This window comes from Lathamus discolor, chromosome 1 (genome assembly GCF_037157495.1).
Source record: "Lathamus discolor isolate bLatDis1 chromosome 1, bLatDis1.hap1, whole genome shotgun sequence".
NCBI lineage: Eukaryota > Metazoa > Chordata > Aves > Psittaciformes > Psittacidae > Lathamus > Lathamus discolor.
In genome coordinates this window covers 16,882,945-16,903,720 of record NC_088884.1, presented here as the reverse complement: position 1 = coordinate 16,903,720, position 20,776 = coordinate 16,882,945, and the positions used below count along the sequence as shown (strand labels likewise).

General features: G+C 37.4%; 1 protein-coding gene across 1 annotated transcript in view; it reads left to right on the top strand.

Annotated features, from left to right (window-relative positions):
* The window catches only part of TFEC (transcription factor EC), a 48,519-nt gene extending 39,054 nt beyond the window's left edge, over positions 1-9,465 (top strand). The window contains exons 7-8 of the mRNA XM_065698357.1: positions 3,420-3,567; positions 4,513-9,465. Of these exons, the coding sequence (XP_065554429.1) occupies positions 3,420-3,567; positions 4,513-4,893 (529 nt within the window). The 3' untranslated portion in view covers positions 4,894-9,465. The remainder of the gene's footprint in view (positions 1-3,419; positions 3,568-4,512) is intronic.
* Positions 9,466-20,776: the final 11,311 nt, after the last annotated feature.

Genomic DNA, 20,776 nt, shown 5'->3' with positions numbered 1-20,776 from the left:
CTGGTTTTATAATGCAGTTTCCAGTCAAAAGACTAGCAACTGCCAGGGGCTGCTCAGGTTTTAAATGTTCTCAAATGGGTTTGTATGCCTTGTCATTTCAAATTTTGTCTCTATTATATACTGAGCAAGCACAAAATATGAATCTTTAAAAATAAAACCCCATGATTTCATCGTGCCACTTTTAAAACTTTTTGGATAATTTTATCTACATCCAATTTAGAATTCAGCATTTTCAGAGAAATAACCAACAGTTGATCAGGGAATTTTTGAATTCTTCCTCTGCACTTGCTGTGCTTGTATTTAATCCATCCTCAGATGCTGAGTTAGTTATTTCGTCCCACATCAGATGAATCTGCTTGTCTGCCTCCTTGCTAAGCAGAGCTGTATACATTGCAGACTATTGCTATACAGGCAACTCCCCTGTTCTATTCCCCCTATTTGCCTTCATCCTCAGTAGTTATACTGCTACTCTTCCAACCCTGCACATCTGCACAGAGCCTCTGTTTCTCCACAGCACTCTTCAGTGACTGCTGTAGGTGCTCTGGAATAGAATGGATAGAGAGTGTCTGCAGTGCAGAACCATCACAGACATCTTCAGTATTTTCTTTTGATCCTTGTATAAATGAGAGACACAGAGTGAAAAAGATGTTGACTTCTAAGGTCACCATCTGATCTTTTGCTGTGTTGCCTTCAGATACTGAAAGACTTAACTTCAGTATTCCTCATTTAATAAGACAACAACCAGTATATGTATATATAAGTAGAGATGTAGAAAATATGCAGGATACATGCATATGCACATGTGCCCACACCTAAAATAAGTCTCTTAAATTATAACAGTAACCACAGCATCCTAGAGCTCCATGATAGTATTGCTTCTCAAATTTGTAAATATTACTACAAGAGATGTCTATCCATATATATCTCATGCAGAAGCTGCCGAGATCCATCTCTGTGGCAATTTGAATCCATGAATTAGCCCTCCAGTGGAGACTAATTTGAACCTGTGAGAAAAACAAGCCATTACCATACATGTAAAGAATAAAAATATCATTGTAACAGGATCTAAAAGTAAGCCATATCAGAAAGTTTGTCAATTATGTATAACATGAATGAATTCCATCACAAAAAGATTCCAAATACAGAATGAGTATTCATGAATACAAATTCATGAATATATGGCTTATTCATATGTAAATGAGAACAATTAACAAAAAATCTTTGTTTGAATTTGATTTTGAATTCATAACATTTTGTAACTGACATGACTTTTTTTTTGTGAAATAACTATTAAATATTTGCCAAATAGGAGATATATGCATATTTTTCTCCTGCTGTTATATGTCTTAATTATTTCCATTTTGCCAGCTATGGCTTAATTTTTAATTTCATAGTGATATATTTTTATGTTCAGAAAATCAGTCCAAAACTTGCTTAGTTTTGTCTTAATTACATGCTAGGAGGAGCTGACCCCCTTGCCTAAGCAGTGTTTCTCAGAAGTTTATGTTAAAGGTATTCTTCTTACTGTAGCACTTTTCAAAGTTGCCATATAAATGTCCTAAATCAGTCATTTTCACTTGAAATCAAACAAAATCCTACTGCAATTCTGAGCTATATATAGCACATATAGATCATATCTGAGACGGCAGTGGAGATTCCCAGTTTGAAATGTTGTTGTTCTCTGAAATTAAGCTGCTCCCATTTGTTTGGGACTACTGTTGTAGACAGGCACCTCACTGCCTTCATACTCCACTGCAATGAAAGAGTAAATATGGACCTTTCATTATTATACCTAACTTTCCAAAGATGTCTGAAAAAATCAAGATTATAATGTGATGGCAAAGATCTGTCCAGAAAATAAACATCATGTGTACTAAAAACTTCCTTAACCTTTACAGTTTGAATATAGGTATCGCACATGTGAGGACAAAGTCCTCTCCTAGAAGGGAATTCATGGAATGCTGTCAGGAAAATGCTCTGTCCTCTCACCTGGGCAAGAAGCACAGGGAGAGGGAGAAGGCAGAGAGACTGCCAAGAGATGATGCAGCTGTCATGAGGGAGACAGGTTCTGCTCTTGGTTCTCAGACCCACCTCATCTCTAATGGTTTTTGACCAGGGAACGTCTACATGAGGCCACTTTGGCAAGCAGCCTCTGACGTTTTGGCTTTGCAGACAGGGTCTGAGACAATAATTATTTTCTCTCTGACCTCCTCACCTTTTAATCACAAAAGCTGTGCATTCCTGGCTTATATCACTGAGACAAGGGGAGGTCCCAGTGTGCTGCCCAAACAGGACAGAGGTGCAAATTTGAGCCTTCTCTGATCAAAAAGCTGGGTCTCCCAAATCTCTAGCAAATGTTTGAAATTCTAGGATGTGGCTTAACATTATGATGTTTTATCACAAATAATTTTGCATATTCTTCTGAGCATCTTTAAAGCTATCAGATCCATAAAGTTTTATCACTAGTATCACTCGATCTAAACTATCTTGCAGTGAAGTGGATAGCTTGGATAAACTCTTTTGTCTGTATATTTAACACAGCAGGCTCATCCTCCATCATAAAGTACTATATTAGAAATTAAACTTTTTCAACAGATTTCATCCTTGTTCCAAGGAGTCCAAGACCTTACATAAAGGAATACATGGAAAGTTAATAAATGTGTACATGAAAGTCCTTGAAACAGATCCATTTGAACAAGTGTATTGTTGTTAGTAAGACTGCTTGTAAGGTGGAATTAAACCATGATTTCCTGAATGATGGACAGGTGTAATCTTTTTTTTGTTTTCTGCAAGGCTTTTCTATGGAGTCAGGGTCTGCATGTAGCTGTGGGTTTTAACTTGGTTTATATTGTTTCAAGATTTTTGAACGGGATTTCTGTCATTCCATAGACATTATAGTTATGCAAGTGTGATTTGTCATCAATGAGGAGTCACATTCAGCACAGACCATTTTTTTCTCCACAAGCATAAAAGCAACCTCATTAGCAAGTCAGGTAAAAGGAGTAGTATATTCAAAATGATCTTTAAAAATTTAGGCTTAAGTCCTCAGTGATGTATATTTCCTAGTTCATTAATGCAGAAATACTGCACATAGATTTTAATCTTAGAGTTAATAATAAAAGCAATTTTCACTAAAAATATAAAAACTGTAATGGTAGAATCATGATATTGCATTTAGCTCTCCCACAAAAAGTCACTTTATTACTTTCTTTTGACACTTATTTTCATTCTGGGATTAATTTTACTATATAAGGGCTTCTTAACTATTCTATTAAAATTTCCATTCAGAAGCAATAATATCTAAGAGTGAATAATAGTCATGTAAATCATTATTTCATATTAATGTAAAAGATTTTGTAAGTTCTTATGAATTCTGCTGACATGCACAATTGTGAAAAGGTTATCTCTACATTCTGCAGTGATATGCGCTGGAACAAAGGAACTATTTTAAAAGCATCAGTGGAGTACATCAAGTGGCTACAAAAAGAACAACAGAGAGCCAGAGAATTAGAACACAGGCAAAAGAAATTAGAGCATGCTAACAGAAGACTTCTGCTCCGAATTCAGGTTTGTATAAGAGCGTTGCCATGAACTACAAAGCTTTCTCAGTACTTATTCCTCATCAAATTTTATTAACCTATATCCTTTTCCACCAAATGGTATTTATTAAGAATAAATTGACTTTCCCTATTTATTGCAGTGTATATTGGGGAGGGAGTAGTTTTGAGATTTCTAGGAAATTCATTTGATAATTAGACCTTATATAAATGAATACCTGGAAAGTTAATGAAGTTAGTAAAGTGTTTGTAGAAACAAGTTCCTTATTGTCCTGGTTTCTTATGCATTAGAGCCAAAGAAAGACAAAAAAGGAAGCAAAAAAGTATGTCCGTGCAGCAAAAAATACAATAAATAAACCAATACTGGACACAAAATTCCCTTCAATATTTTCATTTTCCCTCTGTAATCATTTCAAATGTTATACTTTCTTGGGTATAGTGTGCCATGTTATATCTGCCTGTGACATGAAACAGCAGAATATAGCCTTACATGGCTTGAAATGCAAGATTTGATTATAGACACATTTGAAGATGAGATGGATAGACAGACATAAAATCAATCATCTTATATGTGATGTTTTACATATATGTGTGTATATAATAAGCATCATCAAGTAAAGTATCTCCTGTTTCTCTGGACGACTGTGAATAACTAATTAGAAAGTTGCAACATTTTGCTGTCACCTTTATTGGGCTCAGTATGCAATAGTTTTAGAGAGGCTGTCTTATCTTTAATATTCCCATAGGACAGTTGCTTAACAACCAGAGGAGAAATAAAAACACTTTTAGTAGCAAATTTTCATAGATTAGCAATTTCATATTTTAAAAATAGCCTCACAACTGGAACAAAAGTATCATTAAATTGTTTGTATGATATGTATACTTATTGCAGTAGTTCTGAAGACACTGTTTTGTCTTAAATTAATTTTCTAATTGTTTTTGTTTGAAATATTAGGAACTAGAGATCCAGGCACGTGCACATGGCCTTCCAGTCGTATCTTCACTCAGTGCTGTTGATTTAGCTGCACAGGTCATCAAGCAACAGTCTTATCCAGAGGAGAACTCTGTAGACTACTCTCAACAAATGCCTCTAGCACATGAGCAAAATTCTGATGTTTGTGATGGATCTACAGCCTTTTCCGATCCGCTTTCACACTTCACAGATTTATCCTTCAGTGCAGCTTTAAAAGAAGAGCAACGACTAGAAGAAATTTTACTGGATGATACGGTGTCTCCATTTGGAACAGACCCACTCTTGTCCTCCACATCCCCAGCTGCATCAAAAGAGAGCAGCAGGAGAAGCAGCTTTAGCACAGATGATGGAGATGATTTATAAAATCAGAAAGGTCCTCATACTTCTCTAAAAGACTGAGTTGTACTTAAGCATGGTGTTTGTGCTTATTTTATATACAAATGAGAGCCACTGTGAAGATAAGTTACTACATGACAAGGGTTTTAAATCAGCCCTTACTTCACAGGAAAATGAGATGGACATGAACTCATATCACTTTGCTCCAAATTTATACCCTCTCTTCACAGATGACATTTGCACAAATCTTTCTTCACTGGGAACGTTTTTACTGTCATTCCATGACGTTTTACAGCACTATGAAAATGGTTGCCACAAAAGGATTGCCCATGTTACAAAAGTGTATTCAAACTCTCTCTTCAATCTGGGTTCACTTTTCTCTGCTATAAACATGAGTTTTAGTAATTTGCTTAATTCTTTTTTCTATATAACTAAAAATTCTGCAAAACATGAAGCAACAGGGGACTATTTAAGCTGGGAACTGTAGAGATTTTACAGGTTTTAAAATCTGAAAGAAACAGATGGCAATGCTTTCACACAAGTGAAGTGAGCATGAAATTTAAATTGTGTAGGCTTCTCTTTAAAAGCAGAAAATCTATTAAGCTTTCCATGGAATTCCATTTTTTTTAAAATTTCATTTGTAGAAAAAAACCCAGACTTGTAATATATGTTTTAATAATACAGAAGTAAAATGGAAACTAACATAATGACAGAGACTAAAATGAACTAAGACAGCAAAGGACATGACATTTCAGCAGAAAGACTGCATGGATGCACAAGACTCCACAAAGATACTTTGGGTTACAATTAACACAATTTAAAACAAGCACTGCTGGTCGCAGTGCTATGTCAGCTGCTTATTCCAAGAATATTAAAACTGTGTCCCTTTATGTGTGGAAGAGATCAGAATTCAGAGACACAGCAGTGTGCTTCTAGGCAATGCTTTCAGTGTCCTTTGGCAGTACGGTAAGGTTTATCCAAAGGGACTCTACTTTATCCATACATATGCTTTTTATGCATTTGAAAATGGAAGGAAATTACAAGATTCCCATTGCATACACTTGAGACAAAGAGAATTTAATTTCAGATTTGACTTTGGATTCACTACAGAAAAGCTGAAAAGGAAGACTTTTCAAACTGAAGGAGTGTTGATGTGATGCACTGCTTCCTGTAACTAGCTTGCTGGGAGGGGGTGCTCAGAAAACGTGTTTTGATGACTCAGTAAAGGCTTGGCAGTTAGGAGGCAGATAGAAAGCATATAATTTCTATGCATAGTGAAATTCTGGAGAGTGATACATGTTCCTGGAGGACATTAAGTGCGTTCATTCTAATTGTAATATTAAGACATGGGAAAATAAGCTGGCACAGGTTCTTCACATCTCTTCCTCAACCAAAGCCAAAAGATCACATTAGGGAGTTCTTTAACAATTCAAAATATGTTTCAAAAGTGTGCATTAATTTTGCTGTCGCTGAGCCTGCCTCACACCCCTGAAGTGTCACATGACTGGAAAGAGCAAGAAGAGATTAAAGTGGATTGTTGTTTTCATGAACATTTTAAATGTATTTAAGCATATTATCCAAAAACAGAACAATTATTTCTTCCTTTTGTCTCTTCTGTTATTGGTAACTCCTCCTTACAGTCCTTGTGAGGCTTGTGTTACGCTAAGGCCACAGCCCGTTCGTGACCAACCATGCTGGTGTCATGATAGTTTCTTAACTGGCAATTTAGCAGTGGGATAAGAAATTACATCTGGATGGCTATGAAAGATGACGGAGTATGCAGTTTCACAAGAATATATGTTTTTTAGGAAAATCAAGGATTTCTATAAGCCTGTGCAAATTACTCAGATGTAAACTGAACAGAACAGTACTGATCTTCTTGTTATGATTATGTTGCTTCCCAGACAGGCCAACACCTGACCCTCAGAACAGGCTACCGTACGCTTCCATTGCACGGTTAAAAATAATAACAACAAATAGGGTTCTTCTAATTTTCTCTTCTTTAGTAGCATGGAGGAAATGGATGGAAAAACAAATGGGTATTAACCAAAGGTAATTAAACATAAGATTGATCAGCATTTTAATTGGCTGCTTCTGTAAATTAAGGTCATTAAAAGAGGAACCGCTTAGTTTTAACAAGGACTATTTAATATTGACATTTGAATATAAGATATGATGAGTTAAAAGTAACATTTATGCTCACATTATGTCTACCGTAGGATGTATGTTGTCCATTTCAGCTGATGAAAAGACGGGATACTTGGTTGATATCAAATGCCATTTGTCCTTGTACTGCAGTTTCTACTACATTAGTTTTAAATACACCAGTGTGGATTGCTCATAACGAAGAAAAAGAAATTAAATATGAATGTATTACATGATTTTCCCATTGAACTTTTACATGGGAGCTAGACCATACTTCTGAACTATATTGACTTTAAATAACATCCTGAATTTCATCACTTTTATAAGCACTGTTCTAAAAAAAACAGTATAGCACATCCACTAAATTTTTTAAAGTCGATTTTCATTCTTCTGACAATTGCTTCAGTCTGAAGCACCAGACTTTTTTTTTTCCTGCATGAGAAACTTAACAGAAGACAGTGAATGCTCCTTTTGCAATATGTTGTATTAACATGTATTGCATCTAAACATATTCAAGCTGTCTTCATTCATACAAAGCTCCCCACCCCCCTTGCCCAAAACACTAAATGTATTCATACCTGTGGCTGTGTATTATGGCAATGTTGTTTCACTAACATTATGATTTTTCCAGTAGGAAGTCATCATAAGTTGGTATTTAAACTATAACCTGTATTACAGCATCATCCTTTAAATGGTAGTACAGGGTGTAAGAAACAGTAATCTATGACATTCAAGGTGTGAATAGGTGGTATTAAAGGTATTTAGATATGTGTGCTGGTAACCGTATCCCAGACTTCTTGGAGTAAGCACTCTCTCTCCCATCCGAGGTTTGGTGAGGCTGCTGTTAAGGTGAGAGGACTGTGAGAGGAAAGCAGAGCAGAGCAGAGCAAAGCACAGTCCTGTCAGTTTGCACAGAGGAAAGTGATTTCACAGCTACAGGGCCAAATCCTGACATCCTTCCTCATGCAGAATTTCTTTGCTGTCCATGAGGGCTTTATTGAAATGTGGTGCATGCAAAACATACTTTTTAGCTGTTTCCTACAGATATCTGTTTAATGAAATCTCGTGAAAGAGATGCATATATGTCTGTAGCTCTGGGCCTGGACAAGAATTTAAAGACTTAACAAGAGTCTGACCTCAAGAAGGGCAGGGGGTGAGGGGAACAGGCTATTTTTGTCAAGATGTATTAAATGAGGAGTTCTTGCTTGTTTTCAGTAGCAGCTGTTTCAAAGCTGGTGGACATACTCTTACAGAATACACAAAACAGCGGACTGATACTTATACAAAAGGAAAGGGAGCTGAAGTATTAACATTCTGTTTAATTCATGAAATGGATATAGATGCTATACTAAGAACAGAAAACTAAATTATTTCATTGTGCATGGTGTGAATAGTGTGAAAAGATACAGTAAGTGCAAACAGTTTTAACAAACAGGAACACAGTTGCTTTATATAGTAAAATAACTATAATTCAATCATTTAATCTTAATAAGAACATTGTTATTATAATATCTTTTGACTTTAATAAGGCTGTATATATGAATGGAGGATGTAAAATTATTGTAATTTAAAATTATGTTAAGTCTCTTAGATAAGTAAATGCATTTACATTGCTATTATGAGACCGTAGAATATTTTTATAATAATTGCTATTTTTCATTGCTAACCATATAGTATCTTGTTTTCTAAGTCATTGTATGCAGACAGAATGTACTTTATTATGTATTGTACATGCAATCTTTTTTAAAATTACATTTTCTACATACTAGTATTTTATATCTATTATATGAATACAATTAAAGGACTGAAATTAAAACATCTCTTTATATGTCCCTTGTGATACTTCACTATTCGATCCCTCAAAGAATGCCATCACAAGACAATATAATAACATCCGCTAAGAACATCTGAGATACCTAACAGGCAAAACACTTCACAACTGCTAAACATTTAGTCCATTATGATACATCATGATCCAGTAGTCTCCCATTAATAAAAATAATTGATACATTCTTTAATATGGTCTCCTGCCATCTGCTTATTCCTGCTGCTAAGGCTTTGATTTATAGAAAGTGTTTTCAGAATGCTGCAAAATTGCTAGCAGGCATGATATCAGTTAAATCACTAAGATGCTGTACAAAAACCTTTTAATGTACTAGATGTTCCCCAGACAATCTAGGATAAACAGAATATTGTATTTTGAGATGTAAAACATTTTCTAAAGCCGATAATTAGGTAGCATTTGGCATTAAAAGATACTCTTACTTAATGAAATAAGTAAGGATTCAGATTAAATTTTGAATTCCTAATATAAAAAGTGCTGCTTTCTTTAGAAGACATTTGGTGCTTTCTGTGCATGAAATAATTCAAAAGTAGTTGAGTAGTAATACATATTTTTCAGCTATAGGTTTGTAATAGTTCATTGTTTCATGTAAAATATTGCTCATTGTTTGTGTACATCAGATAAACTTTCTATTCGTAACAAAGATGTTCTCCAGGCTCTTTATTTCATGAAGTCATTAAGACACCCCTATCAGTATTAAAACAGAATTTTATTATAAATATTATTTAAAGTTCAGTGATTAACTATGGAAAGAAGCTTTGCTTTTTTACATATTTATTATGCACTTAGGATTTGATCATAAAAGGTACTCAGCTTCTTTGTGAGGGACTAAGGGCCCTCAGTTCACTTTGAAGAAAGGCAATGCTAAGCCTGTTGCAGACTCACTTAATGATTAAATAAACAGCATCAGAAAATAAAATCAAAAGTTATTTCAGGGATTTAAATAAGCACTATGTGATACACTGCTTGATTAAAAGTAGTGATATTTGCAATCGGCAGACAGATTTAATGTCAGCATCATTTGCACTGTCAACCAATGGGAGATCAGAGGAAAATGTATGAAATTGTGATAATAATCAGACCAAAAGTCTAATTATAAAGGAGGCTGCAGCAGTGAAGTATGCTAAGGCTTATTGGTTAAATCACCGGTACCCATCAAGATAAATATATATCAGTTTCATTAATTGGCAACCACAAGACAAGTGTTCTATATTCAGGGTGGTGATGATTTTGATATAATCCACCACATTGTGGTTAAGTATATGATTCATGTAATAAGAAAAAGGTGCCTCCAGGCTATTGTTCCTAGCATGGATTAAAATTTACATATTGCTTCTCCTTATGTCAAAACATCTGGTGCCTGCAAATGCTAACATTTCGTTAAAAAGTTTCACAAGATAGGAAAAGTGGATTGGAAACACTCTATGTGAATCATTCAAGCATTGTAATGGAATAAGAAGCTGAGTTATGAACAGGCAGATTGAACAATAGTATAGTCAAAGAAATTCATATGCTTATGAGTTTGATAGGCAACACTTTGTATAAGGAGGGGATATGCCCCAAATCAGAAGAAATTACATTTTTTTCAAATGTCTTTGAGATATGTCATATTGGTTACTTTCCAAACTGCATTTTTCCCCCACATAAGATCCCTATACCTAAGTATATGTACTCAAAGAGCTAAGATCACGGCTAGCATATTCAAAATACAAACATTCCTAGACAGGTGTGTTTTCAAAAGAGGAAACATTCAAAAAGTAATGGCTCCCCCAAAGTGCTTTTGCATTAAAAAAAAAAAAAAATGTTTCCTGAATTAGAAATCTACCTTCTCTTTTAGGCCTCTGGAATTCAAGCATGCTACATTTATGTGCCCTGTGTCACCCCCAATGGTACCCCAGGTATGTCCCAAGACCACGTGCCAGTGCAACACAGATGTCAGTGATGGCAGTCACTGTTTTCTGCACCCTGTCCCACCACCAGCAGTCAAAATAACAAAGCCTCTCCACTTATCCGCAGTCACACTTTCCACATGGATTTCTTCCTCAGAGATGGATGAGGTCTCCTACTCTTCCTGCCTCAAATCCAGAGCGTGCTCTCTTTATAACTCCTAACAGGTTCAAAATCTTCAAGTACAAAACTGACATTACACAACCCAGTTGCCTGCGCTAGCAAGCAAGGATTTGGCAATGTGCTTGACCTCCTCTGCTTCCTCACACAGATCCTGAGGGGATTTAAAGAAGAGTGCAGCCAAAGCTCAGTTCAGGCCAAGCAATCTCATTACTTTAAACCCTGTTAGTACATTAATTTAGTACATGGTGATTAACAAAAGCTTTGTTTTGTTTTTTTTTAAAGTATTTTACATAAACATGCATTTGTACATTGTATTTACTTGTAATGGACTTGCCTTCAGTTACCAAATTATTCCAATTTGTTTGTTTAATACACAGATTTTGGAAAAAAAATCTGTTAGCTAAGTGCTTTACATACTCTCCCAGGAAATATGTTGTGTTTTGTTTGTTTGTTTGTTTAAATATGGTATCATTAAAATTTCTTTATATAATGTCTTCTATCAATTAGTTGGTCTGTGGCATGGATACCTTTACTCATCATTAGGGGAAGAACCTCACCAAGAAAAAGTTCTGCATGGCTACAAGGCCATTTGGAATGTAAAGTGAATACCAAGTCACTGCAGAAATAGCATTCCATCATTTCTACTGGAAAACTGTTTCTACTGCAGCACAGCTAACATAAACAGCCAGCTTGCTATAAAAACAAACTGACACAAAGCAATTTAGTCTTCCTGCAAAGTAAGCATGGTCAGCCATAAGTGTGGACAGCAGAAGTGACTTCTGCAATAAACACTCAAGGGGCGTTGTCTTCACTTGGGAATTTACACTCTGAATTATGCTAAATTTGACTTGCTATTTTGCACTGGGTAGAGCATCCTTTTGGCAAGAGAAAGCAAAGTCTGAGAGAACTGAGTTTAAGGAGCATGGACAACAAAAGAACATACACTTTCGTCTCAAAATGTCACCAATAGGGTCTGGCACATCCAAAGGAAAATCTCTGCTCAAGGGCAAAAGTAGTGGGTACTAGACTGGGCTCTGGCAGACCCTGTCCTTTCCTGCAGGAAAAGGAGCTAATTTCAAGACATTTTCAGCTTCCAGGGGGGTAAGTCATGAGTACCTCTCCTCACCCACCTCCCTCATATAATTGTCTTAGTTTTTAAAGTATGCCATATTCTGGAGCATAAACCACAGATATTCTTCTCTTCCTTCCTTACTGCTCTTCCTCTTCCAGAGGCTGGCGCATGTGTGAGGAGCATCAGCTCCTCCTGCTTATCAGAAACCAGCTGCAGCCTCAGCTGAACCTAGCAGACCAATTGGTGGCTCAACAGGCTGGTTATGCTCACTGGCACTGCCAGTGCATTACTGATGACAAGTAAGTATGTGATTATTTAAAAGGCCAGAAATAGTTTTCTACATATCTTGACTCTATTACTTAGTTAATGTGGGAATAAAATAAACTTTACGTGCCCTTTAAGCCTTGCAGTTTCAGAAGAACTAACTTCGGTTTGATGCTCAGGGTACTGAAATCCAGTAATAAATAGATGTTTGGTTCCCTTAGGTCTTTAGGCCTCCCAACAACTAGATGGCTGTTGTCTCCAAGCACTTTCAGTGTTGCCAGGAGGCTGCATGTGGCTTGCTCCTGATAACCTTACTTGTGAAACCAAGTTAGCTTTCCTGATGACTTTATTCTAAACAAGGGAGCTTATGCTTGAGCTTCCAAAATTATCCTTTTCATAGGCCAATAAAGATATGGTTATTACTGCACTTATCAGCCTTATATCCTATTTTGGCAGTGTAGAAAGGCAAAGAGAGTAGATTTCACACAAAAATATTTGCAAATATGTGCCTAATTGGCCTTTTCAAAGCCCATTTCCTGAAGCGGATGTCTAGAGTCTGAATATAGGGCATGCTTTGCTTTGTTTTGGGGAACTAAATCCTTAAGTGAATGGAGAGCAAGTGATTTGGGACCATTCACAGACAGTTTCTGTGAGACTATAACTTCCTTATTCTTTCTGTCTTTGCTTAACTGTACTATTAAAGTGCTTGTGCTAGTTGCTGGTACTAGGCAGAGAATTTAAAAGCAGAGACAGTGATCTAACTGACAGCTATTGCCACAAATCAGATTTATGTGAATACTCTGAAATATGGACTCAGATTCTATGTACCGAAATAATTGAGATCCTCAGTGCCCTCCTCAAATTCAATCTGCTGGTATGTGGAGCTAAGGTGTTACTCAGAGAGTGACATGAGGAACTGATCTTATAGAAAGCATTGCAGTTGCATCGTGCTTTCCAAAGCTTAGGGACCTGGGTTGGTTTTTTTCCTTTATGAAGTAACTTCATAAACATCAGTTTTCTATTCCATTATTGGAGCACATCTGCTAGCAGAAGGCTGTGGGAGTTCTGTTCTTATTTAGCACAAGGTCCTAGGGTATCTTTCTTGTCTATAAAATACAGGGATACTTCGGGCTTTATTATAAATAATAATACATGTATGTGGTGCATGATTCTAATGATGTAATTCAGTTTCAGGTTTTTACTGCCATTCATAAACTGCTTCAGCAGGCTTCTTGTAATTTATGATATGAATAGAGCCCCTTAAATTACATCCTAGATTCTGCCATGTATTGCCTTATGAAAGAAAATGGCTTTGTATCCAATATCACTGTAAGAGGAGTGCTAAAGGGAGAATGAACTAAAAGTCAAGTGCCCTTTGTTGAGAGCGAATAGTGTCTTTACAGTGTGCAGTATGTGGAACTGAACACTTGAAAACAATTACTGTAATCCTCAACTTAATTGTTTGCTTTGAAACTACATGGAGTTTCCTAGCACTGCTTTGAAATAAGATTGTCAGAGTCACAAGAAAGGTGATGCCACCTTTCAGTATGCTATACTTTCTGGACCCACAGCTTTTAACTGTGAGAACATCAGGGCTCAAAATAACTGCTGCAAAATTTTGATGTTGTCTAATCTGACTCAAGAGATCCTTCCTTTTGCCAGGCTCTGGCTGCCATGACAGAGCAGAGCTCCCTGGATGAAAAGATTGGTCCTGAAGCTCTCATTGCCTGGGGTAGTGACGGCATTTGTACAGGAACCAAACACTCTTGGCTGTAGCGTGAGTTTGCACCAGCAGTTTTGAGTGTTTCCAGTCCTGAGCCAGATAGGAGTTGTCTCTTCTGCCCTTTGTTAGGCAAAAGGATTAATCCCAATACACCCATTAGGAGGTGGATGACAGCATGGTAGACTATTGCCATAGCTTTTTCTCCCTTTATTTGTCTTCCTCCTATAAAACCCTCTAAGGAGGACAAGAACTGCAGGTAGTGAGGGGGAGGAACAGGAACTCTTCAAAACTAAGCAGAGAGAACTGGCCAATTTAGCACTGAGTTATTTTAATTCAGGTGCTTTCTTCCTCTGCAATGCGAAAGCCTTCCTTGAGCAGAGGACTCCTCAGGGCAGTGGCTGGAGGGGATCCATCACTGCCTTGGCTCCATCAAAGCTCTTTTGGGGACAGGGGGTCTGTGTGGAAGCACTGAACCTCGCTGAGGGACAGCTCATGTAGTTTCCCATCACAGAAATGTTTTTATTCCTGCCTATTACTGCTAAAAATAAACAGAAATGAAGTTGTACTTGCAGAACCAGCCAAACTCCTGATTTCACAAGAGCAAGCACATTCAGTTGTTTGCCGTGTTTCAGCAACAAAAGCCATTTGTATTAGACATAAAAGCTGGATTCAGAAGAAACAATATAATTAGTACACCGGCCAAAACATTTAAAATGTTAATAGGATTTTTAGTAGGTTATTTTTAATACTTGCGAGTACCTCTGATTTTTAAATAGAGTTTGACCTTGATTTGTTACCTCTGAAGAAAGGTGGGGTTAGAGCTGTTCTCTTGGAGAAAGTGCAAAAGCCAAACTTCGCTGGGTTTATATGCGTAGGGAAACTGTTGCAGTTTTCAAAGCAGCTCCGAGGAGAGCTGGAGAAAAGACTTGATCTGAACATTCCACAAGTTTGTATGTACTCAGTCTTGGAATTAACTCTTGAGTATTAAATCTACTGATATCTGAAGGGCAGGAGACATAGTGTGTGAAAATTTCTCAGCCTTTTAGATAGTCCTCTAATCTTATTATAGTTGCACCTATTTATATAGAACAGTGTACCAATTCATAGGAATGTTATCTAGACTACTTTTTATCATGTTAACTGTTTTATTTTATTTCTTTAATGTTTTGGGGTTTTTTTGTGTGTGCAATTTAATTCTAGTGTCACTGTGTAATTTCCATCAACAAAAGAAATTAAATGTATACAGTAGAAAATTGATCCTGTTTTAAAACACTCAGACCTGTCAGGTATCCATTAATCTATATATACTCCATGTAGGAAGTAGAAAACAATATAAGTTTTCACATCCTTTGTATTTAATATTTACCTGTGGGCATGTATAAAAAAATTCTAATAAATCCACAGCTACTTACAATTTACAGAATGGGACTAATGCTGGTAGTTGATCCTAAACTGACACAAACCAGATATTCTCTTAATGTTACTCCAAGGAATTTTAAACTGACTCTGTTAAAGCCAAGGTTATTTGCCTTGGGGATGCCTAATGGAAGGGTTATTATAACACTGTCCACAAATAGGTGTCTTGAGAGAGCCGGGGCCATAATACTTCATTGACAGCTAATAGATTGTGCTATTGCTGTATCATAGTCATCTTTGAGGCCAAAGGTCACACCTCTTCCTTAATATTTAAATAAAGATACTTGACTAGAGCAGAAAACAGCTTATTGCCAGTGATGGCTGCTGCTCAATTTACAAGAACCTTTACAAAGTCATGCTAATTCCTGGCCTCCTTAGAATGCACGATAACCTTTCATAAATCCATCTTTTCCAGATGTCCTTGGAAATGACAGTTATAAAACTACAAATGATTTGTAATGCAAAATGGGACTGACAGACTTGGAGATTAGTTCTCAATGTTCTAAAATGACTAAAGACTATAGCTAACAAAAGACTTAAAATGCATCAATAAGTATCTGCCAAAACAGCTCATGAGTATCTTAAACATGTTCAGTAACAGACGGAAAATAAGAAATACTCATGACTGTTATATGACAAGCGGCCACTTTCCCTTTAAAGGTCTCAGAGCAGAACTTTGTTTCTGTGGGTCAGTCTGAAGGCAAATTTTTAATTTTTCATGCTTTGAATACAGCATTTCATTTGTCTGTATCGTCCTGTCCATGAACAAGACAGTTTATGAATCAAACGACTGCTTATGTGATCAAATTCTACTTAGACTTATGCTAGTCACAGTTCAAATGGATTATAAAGTGCATTTCAATTTAGAAAATACATTTGGTTAAAATAAGAAATACTTTTTTGACATTTATTGAAAATATCCTTTTCAAGATTTTGCAAGTATATATGATGTTCCTAAGTTTCACTGAAAATAGACACTATAACTTGTATTTACAAATAATTTTGGTTTCTGCTACTCTACTTTATAATTCAGGAAAAAATACATTTTTTTTAATACACCTGTCTAAGCTACCTATGAAATCTTCAATGTTTCCAAAAGCCCACAGAACTCAAGAGAAATAACAGAAGTTTATAGGGTTGTGTAGAAATACATTCTTCTAGCTAAGGCAAAAAGTATTTTCTACTGCTAAAAATAAAAAAGGACCACACCCCAAGGCATATCTGCACCCCTTCACTCAGAAACCCCTGCAGGGACTCTCTGGTAGGGAAAGCATTAGGGTGATGGCAACAGCTCATAGAACTGGCAGGACCTGCTGTGGGAGAGCATCCTGCATGTGTTCACCGCCCCTCTCTTCTTTAATTTTCTATACCTACTCTCAACGTGCTTGCTTTCACTATTGTTCTCAGACCGTTTGTCTAAAAGATTTTTACCCTGAGAAATGTTATTTTTGGAACTTGGAAGCATTCATTGAGTTAATAAAGTATTTGATGAAATAAAAAATAAATGTTATCCATCATGCTAAGAAAGTGTGTTATTATGAAACGGTCATTTTGTTCATCTTTTCATACTTCTAAAGCTACCTGGGAAAATGATAATATATATTAGAACCAACCACATAGCTTAATTGGTCACAAATGTGTTCCCAGCTTTTGTTCATTTGGGAATTATTTCACAGTCCTGGTTTCTGCAAAGGCATTTGTAGTTCCCAAGCTTTATATTGATTATCAAAACATATTTCAGCCAATTGTCTGTTCACACACATTTTACCTCACCTGTACAGAATTTCTTTCCTGGAAATGATTGTTTACCAAGATATAATGATGTTGTTTCTGCTCCCAGCCTGAATTAGTGAAAGTTACTAATCAGTCACTCCCTAGTTTACGAACAAAAAGCTGTTCATGTGGATATTAAGGAATGGCATTAATAAATAAATCCATGTGAAAAAAAGAGCTCTTCAGTTCTTGATCTAATGTTTGTGAGCCACACTGTTTCCCCCTTAGCTCTGTTGGTTTTTTTTTTTTTTTTATTTTCTTAAGAAAGTCTTTTTTTAGTATTCTGGAGCTCAAACACCAGCTCTGTAATGTCATTTGTCACGGTAAGTCAAGAAAGTCAGGGAATAAAGCCATGGTGCTCACTGCACCCCTGTGCAGTAATAAATTTGCCACATCTCTTCCTTTTATGGGATAGGTTGACCCAAATTGGGAAGTCTTTATCAGCTTCACTATTTGTTCATTCTCACTGAATGCTTTTCCTCCTTTTCCTCTGGGACCTTTCAGCTTGCTCCTACACATAATTTATTGCAAGCCATAGCTATCAATTGAAGCAAATTTTTCTCTCTACTACCCTACATTCCCTTATCGTGGGGTGCCCTGCAGCTGTCAGTCTCTCCCTCCCAGCACCTGGGGCACCTCTGTGCTTGGCACCCAGCACAGGGCTTTGCAACATGGTGCATAGGGCTCTAGCTCAAAATCACTGTAACAAGACATAGGGGAATTAAGCACCTCAGGGAAGGGAACCAAGAACCAACTGATCAACAATGGAAAAACCTGGCAGAAAAAGGGCAGAACTTCTACATTTCCGTGTGTGCACGAGTGCTGCACTTTGTTTTGTTCTTCTTGCAGTGATTAGCTTTTCCTTGGCATGAGGCATTAGTGATGTTTATATGAAAATACAAAACAAGATTTAACCACCAAGCCTTCCTTAGCTAGAGTGGCTCAGTCAATCAAGGGAAAAAACCTAGCTTTGAGATACTTGATTTCCCCTGTTTAATGTCAGGCTTAGCACTTTTTCAATCTGTGTCACTGATGGACACTTTAAATAATGTATCTGTCTTTTCCCAATTGATGACTGTTTTGTTGTTTTGGGGGTTGTTTAGGGTTTTTTTTTTTTTGTTGTTGTTGTGTGGGGTTTGGGTTTGTTTGGGTTTTTTTTGGTTGGTTTTTGTTTGTTTGTGGGTTTTGTTGTGGTTTTCTTTTAAATTGGTTTTGTTTCTAATAGAACATGAAACTGTATCAGTCAGGAGATATTATTCAAAAAATTCAACACTGGATAATAGCCTAGTGGTGAGAGCAACCTAGCTTCTTTGACAGCAAAAGACCCTAGATCAGGCTTCTCTTTCAGATCAACTGCCATGAGGGTTTCAGACATTCCAGAAGAGCCCCCAGAGCACTGCTCTTTGAATTACTGTGTACAATCTTCTTGTCAAGCTCACCTGGCGTAACTTAGATGTGCACTAAAAGATACATGCTAAATTGGCACTGGTGGGTTAAGTGGAGGGAGGAATGGTTTCGACAGGATCTGATGCTCTGATTGTCTAAGGACCACCATGACTTTGGTAGTTATATGTTCATGAAAATGTGTGGGTAGGTGTAACCTTTTTTACAGAGCAGCTATAGGAATGTGAGATGCATTTACGACTCATTTGTTTGTTGTCACCCTTTGGGTTTCATAGCAGCTCCCTCCGATAGTGGACTCCAATGCAAGGAAAAACAGGTTCATTTGAGTCAAGTGCCAAAGAGGCTGTAGTGAAGGTGAACAGCAAGAGCCTCAGAAACAGCAGCAAATGTCTCACTACTATGTTGCAAGCAGGTGAAGCATGTAAGTGGGAGACAGATGAGCAGAGGTTTGTGAATGCCATGAAATGCTGCCAAGATAACACCAACATATATTCAATTATTGATAGAACCATAGAATCATAGAATAGTTAGGGTTGGAAAGGACCTCAAGATCATCTAGTTCCAACCCCCCTGCCATGGGCAGGGACACCTCACACTAAACCATCCCACACAAGGCTTCATCCAACCTGGTTTTGAACACTGCCAGGGATGGAGCACTCACACCTCCCTGGGCAACCGATTCCAGTGCCTCACCACCCTCACAGGAAAGAATTTCCTCCTTATATCCAATCTAAACTTTCCCTGTTCAAGTTTTAACCCGTTACCCCTTGTCCTGTCACTATAGTCCCTGATGAAGAGTCCCTCCCCAGCATCCCTACAGGCCCCCTTCAGGTACTGGAAGGCTGCTATGAGGTCTCCATGCAGCCTTCTCTTCTCCAGGCTGAACAGCCCCAACTTCCTCAGCCTGTCTTCATACGGGAGGTGCTCCAGTCCCCTGATCATCCTCGTGGCCCTCCTCTGCACTTGTTCCAGCAGTTCCATGTCCTTTTTATGTTGAGGACACCAGAACTGCACACAATACTCCAGGTGAGCTCTCACAAGAGCAGAGTAGAGGGGCAGGATCACCTCTTTCGACCTGCTGGTCATGCTCCTTTTGATGCAGCCCAGGGTACGATTGGCTTTCTGGGCTGCGAGCGCACACTGAAGCTGGCTCATGTTCATTATCTCATTGACCAGCACCCCCAAGTCCTTCTCTGCAGGGCCGCTCTGAATCTCTTCTCTGCCCAATCTGTAGCTGTGCCTGGGATTGCTCCGACCCAGGTGTAGGACCTTGCACTTGTCATGGTTGAACTTCATAAGGTTGGTATCAGCCCGCCTTACAAGCGTGTCAAGGTCCCTCTGGATGGCATCTCTTCTCTCCAGCATATCAACCAGACCACACATGCGATACTCTTTCACATTTACACCTGAATATTTGTGTCTGGTGGTTTGTAATAGTGGCAAAAGGGATCAAAATGTTTCCTAGGTGTTTTCCCTGACAATTCAAGCAATGATGATGGTTAACCTAATTCCCAACAAAAAGTATACTCCTAAACACATTCCTCTCCTGTGAAGGATATAGGAACAGAGTTTCTATGCCTCTACAGATGTTTAGGAAAAGTATACTCAGAAAGTAGGGAAAAGTCTTCTCTGGTATCTTGAGTTTACAAAGTCCTATCTGTTTGTATTATCAGAAAATGAAAAACAAAAAGTGAGAAAAAATATCACAGTGAGATGATCCTGTAGTTCGGGATCCCTTGACTCCAGAAATCAATCTTTTGACTTGCCAGATATATTTGGAGATAAAAAGAAAGGGCAGGAGTATTGGATGGCTACATATGAAATGGTTTTACTCCAGCAACCTGTCCTAAACCAATAATTCAATTTCAATGAGAAAATTGAAACCATGTGTCTCTCTTCATAGGAATGACTGGTAAATTGCATTCGGTTAACCATTTTCTTCCTATCATTTCTAATATGGTGCTTTTCTTCAAATTTCTTACCTTTTTGCAGGACTAGCAATGAATCTTTTTGTGCTTAAAAGATCAGCACATATTTTTATGCACAAAGATTGCAGTGCCAAACACATTTCTGCAGCAGACCACCTCCAGCAATAGTCTAAATAATATTTAGAGAGGAGTCCACCTACAGGGGAAAAGGAGCTCAGACACCTATCTGATCAGAGATGATGAGGCAAAGATGATGAAGTTATTCACTAAAG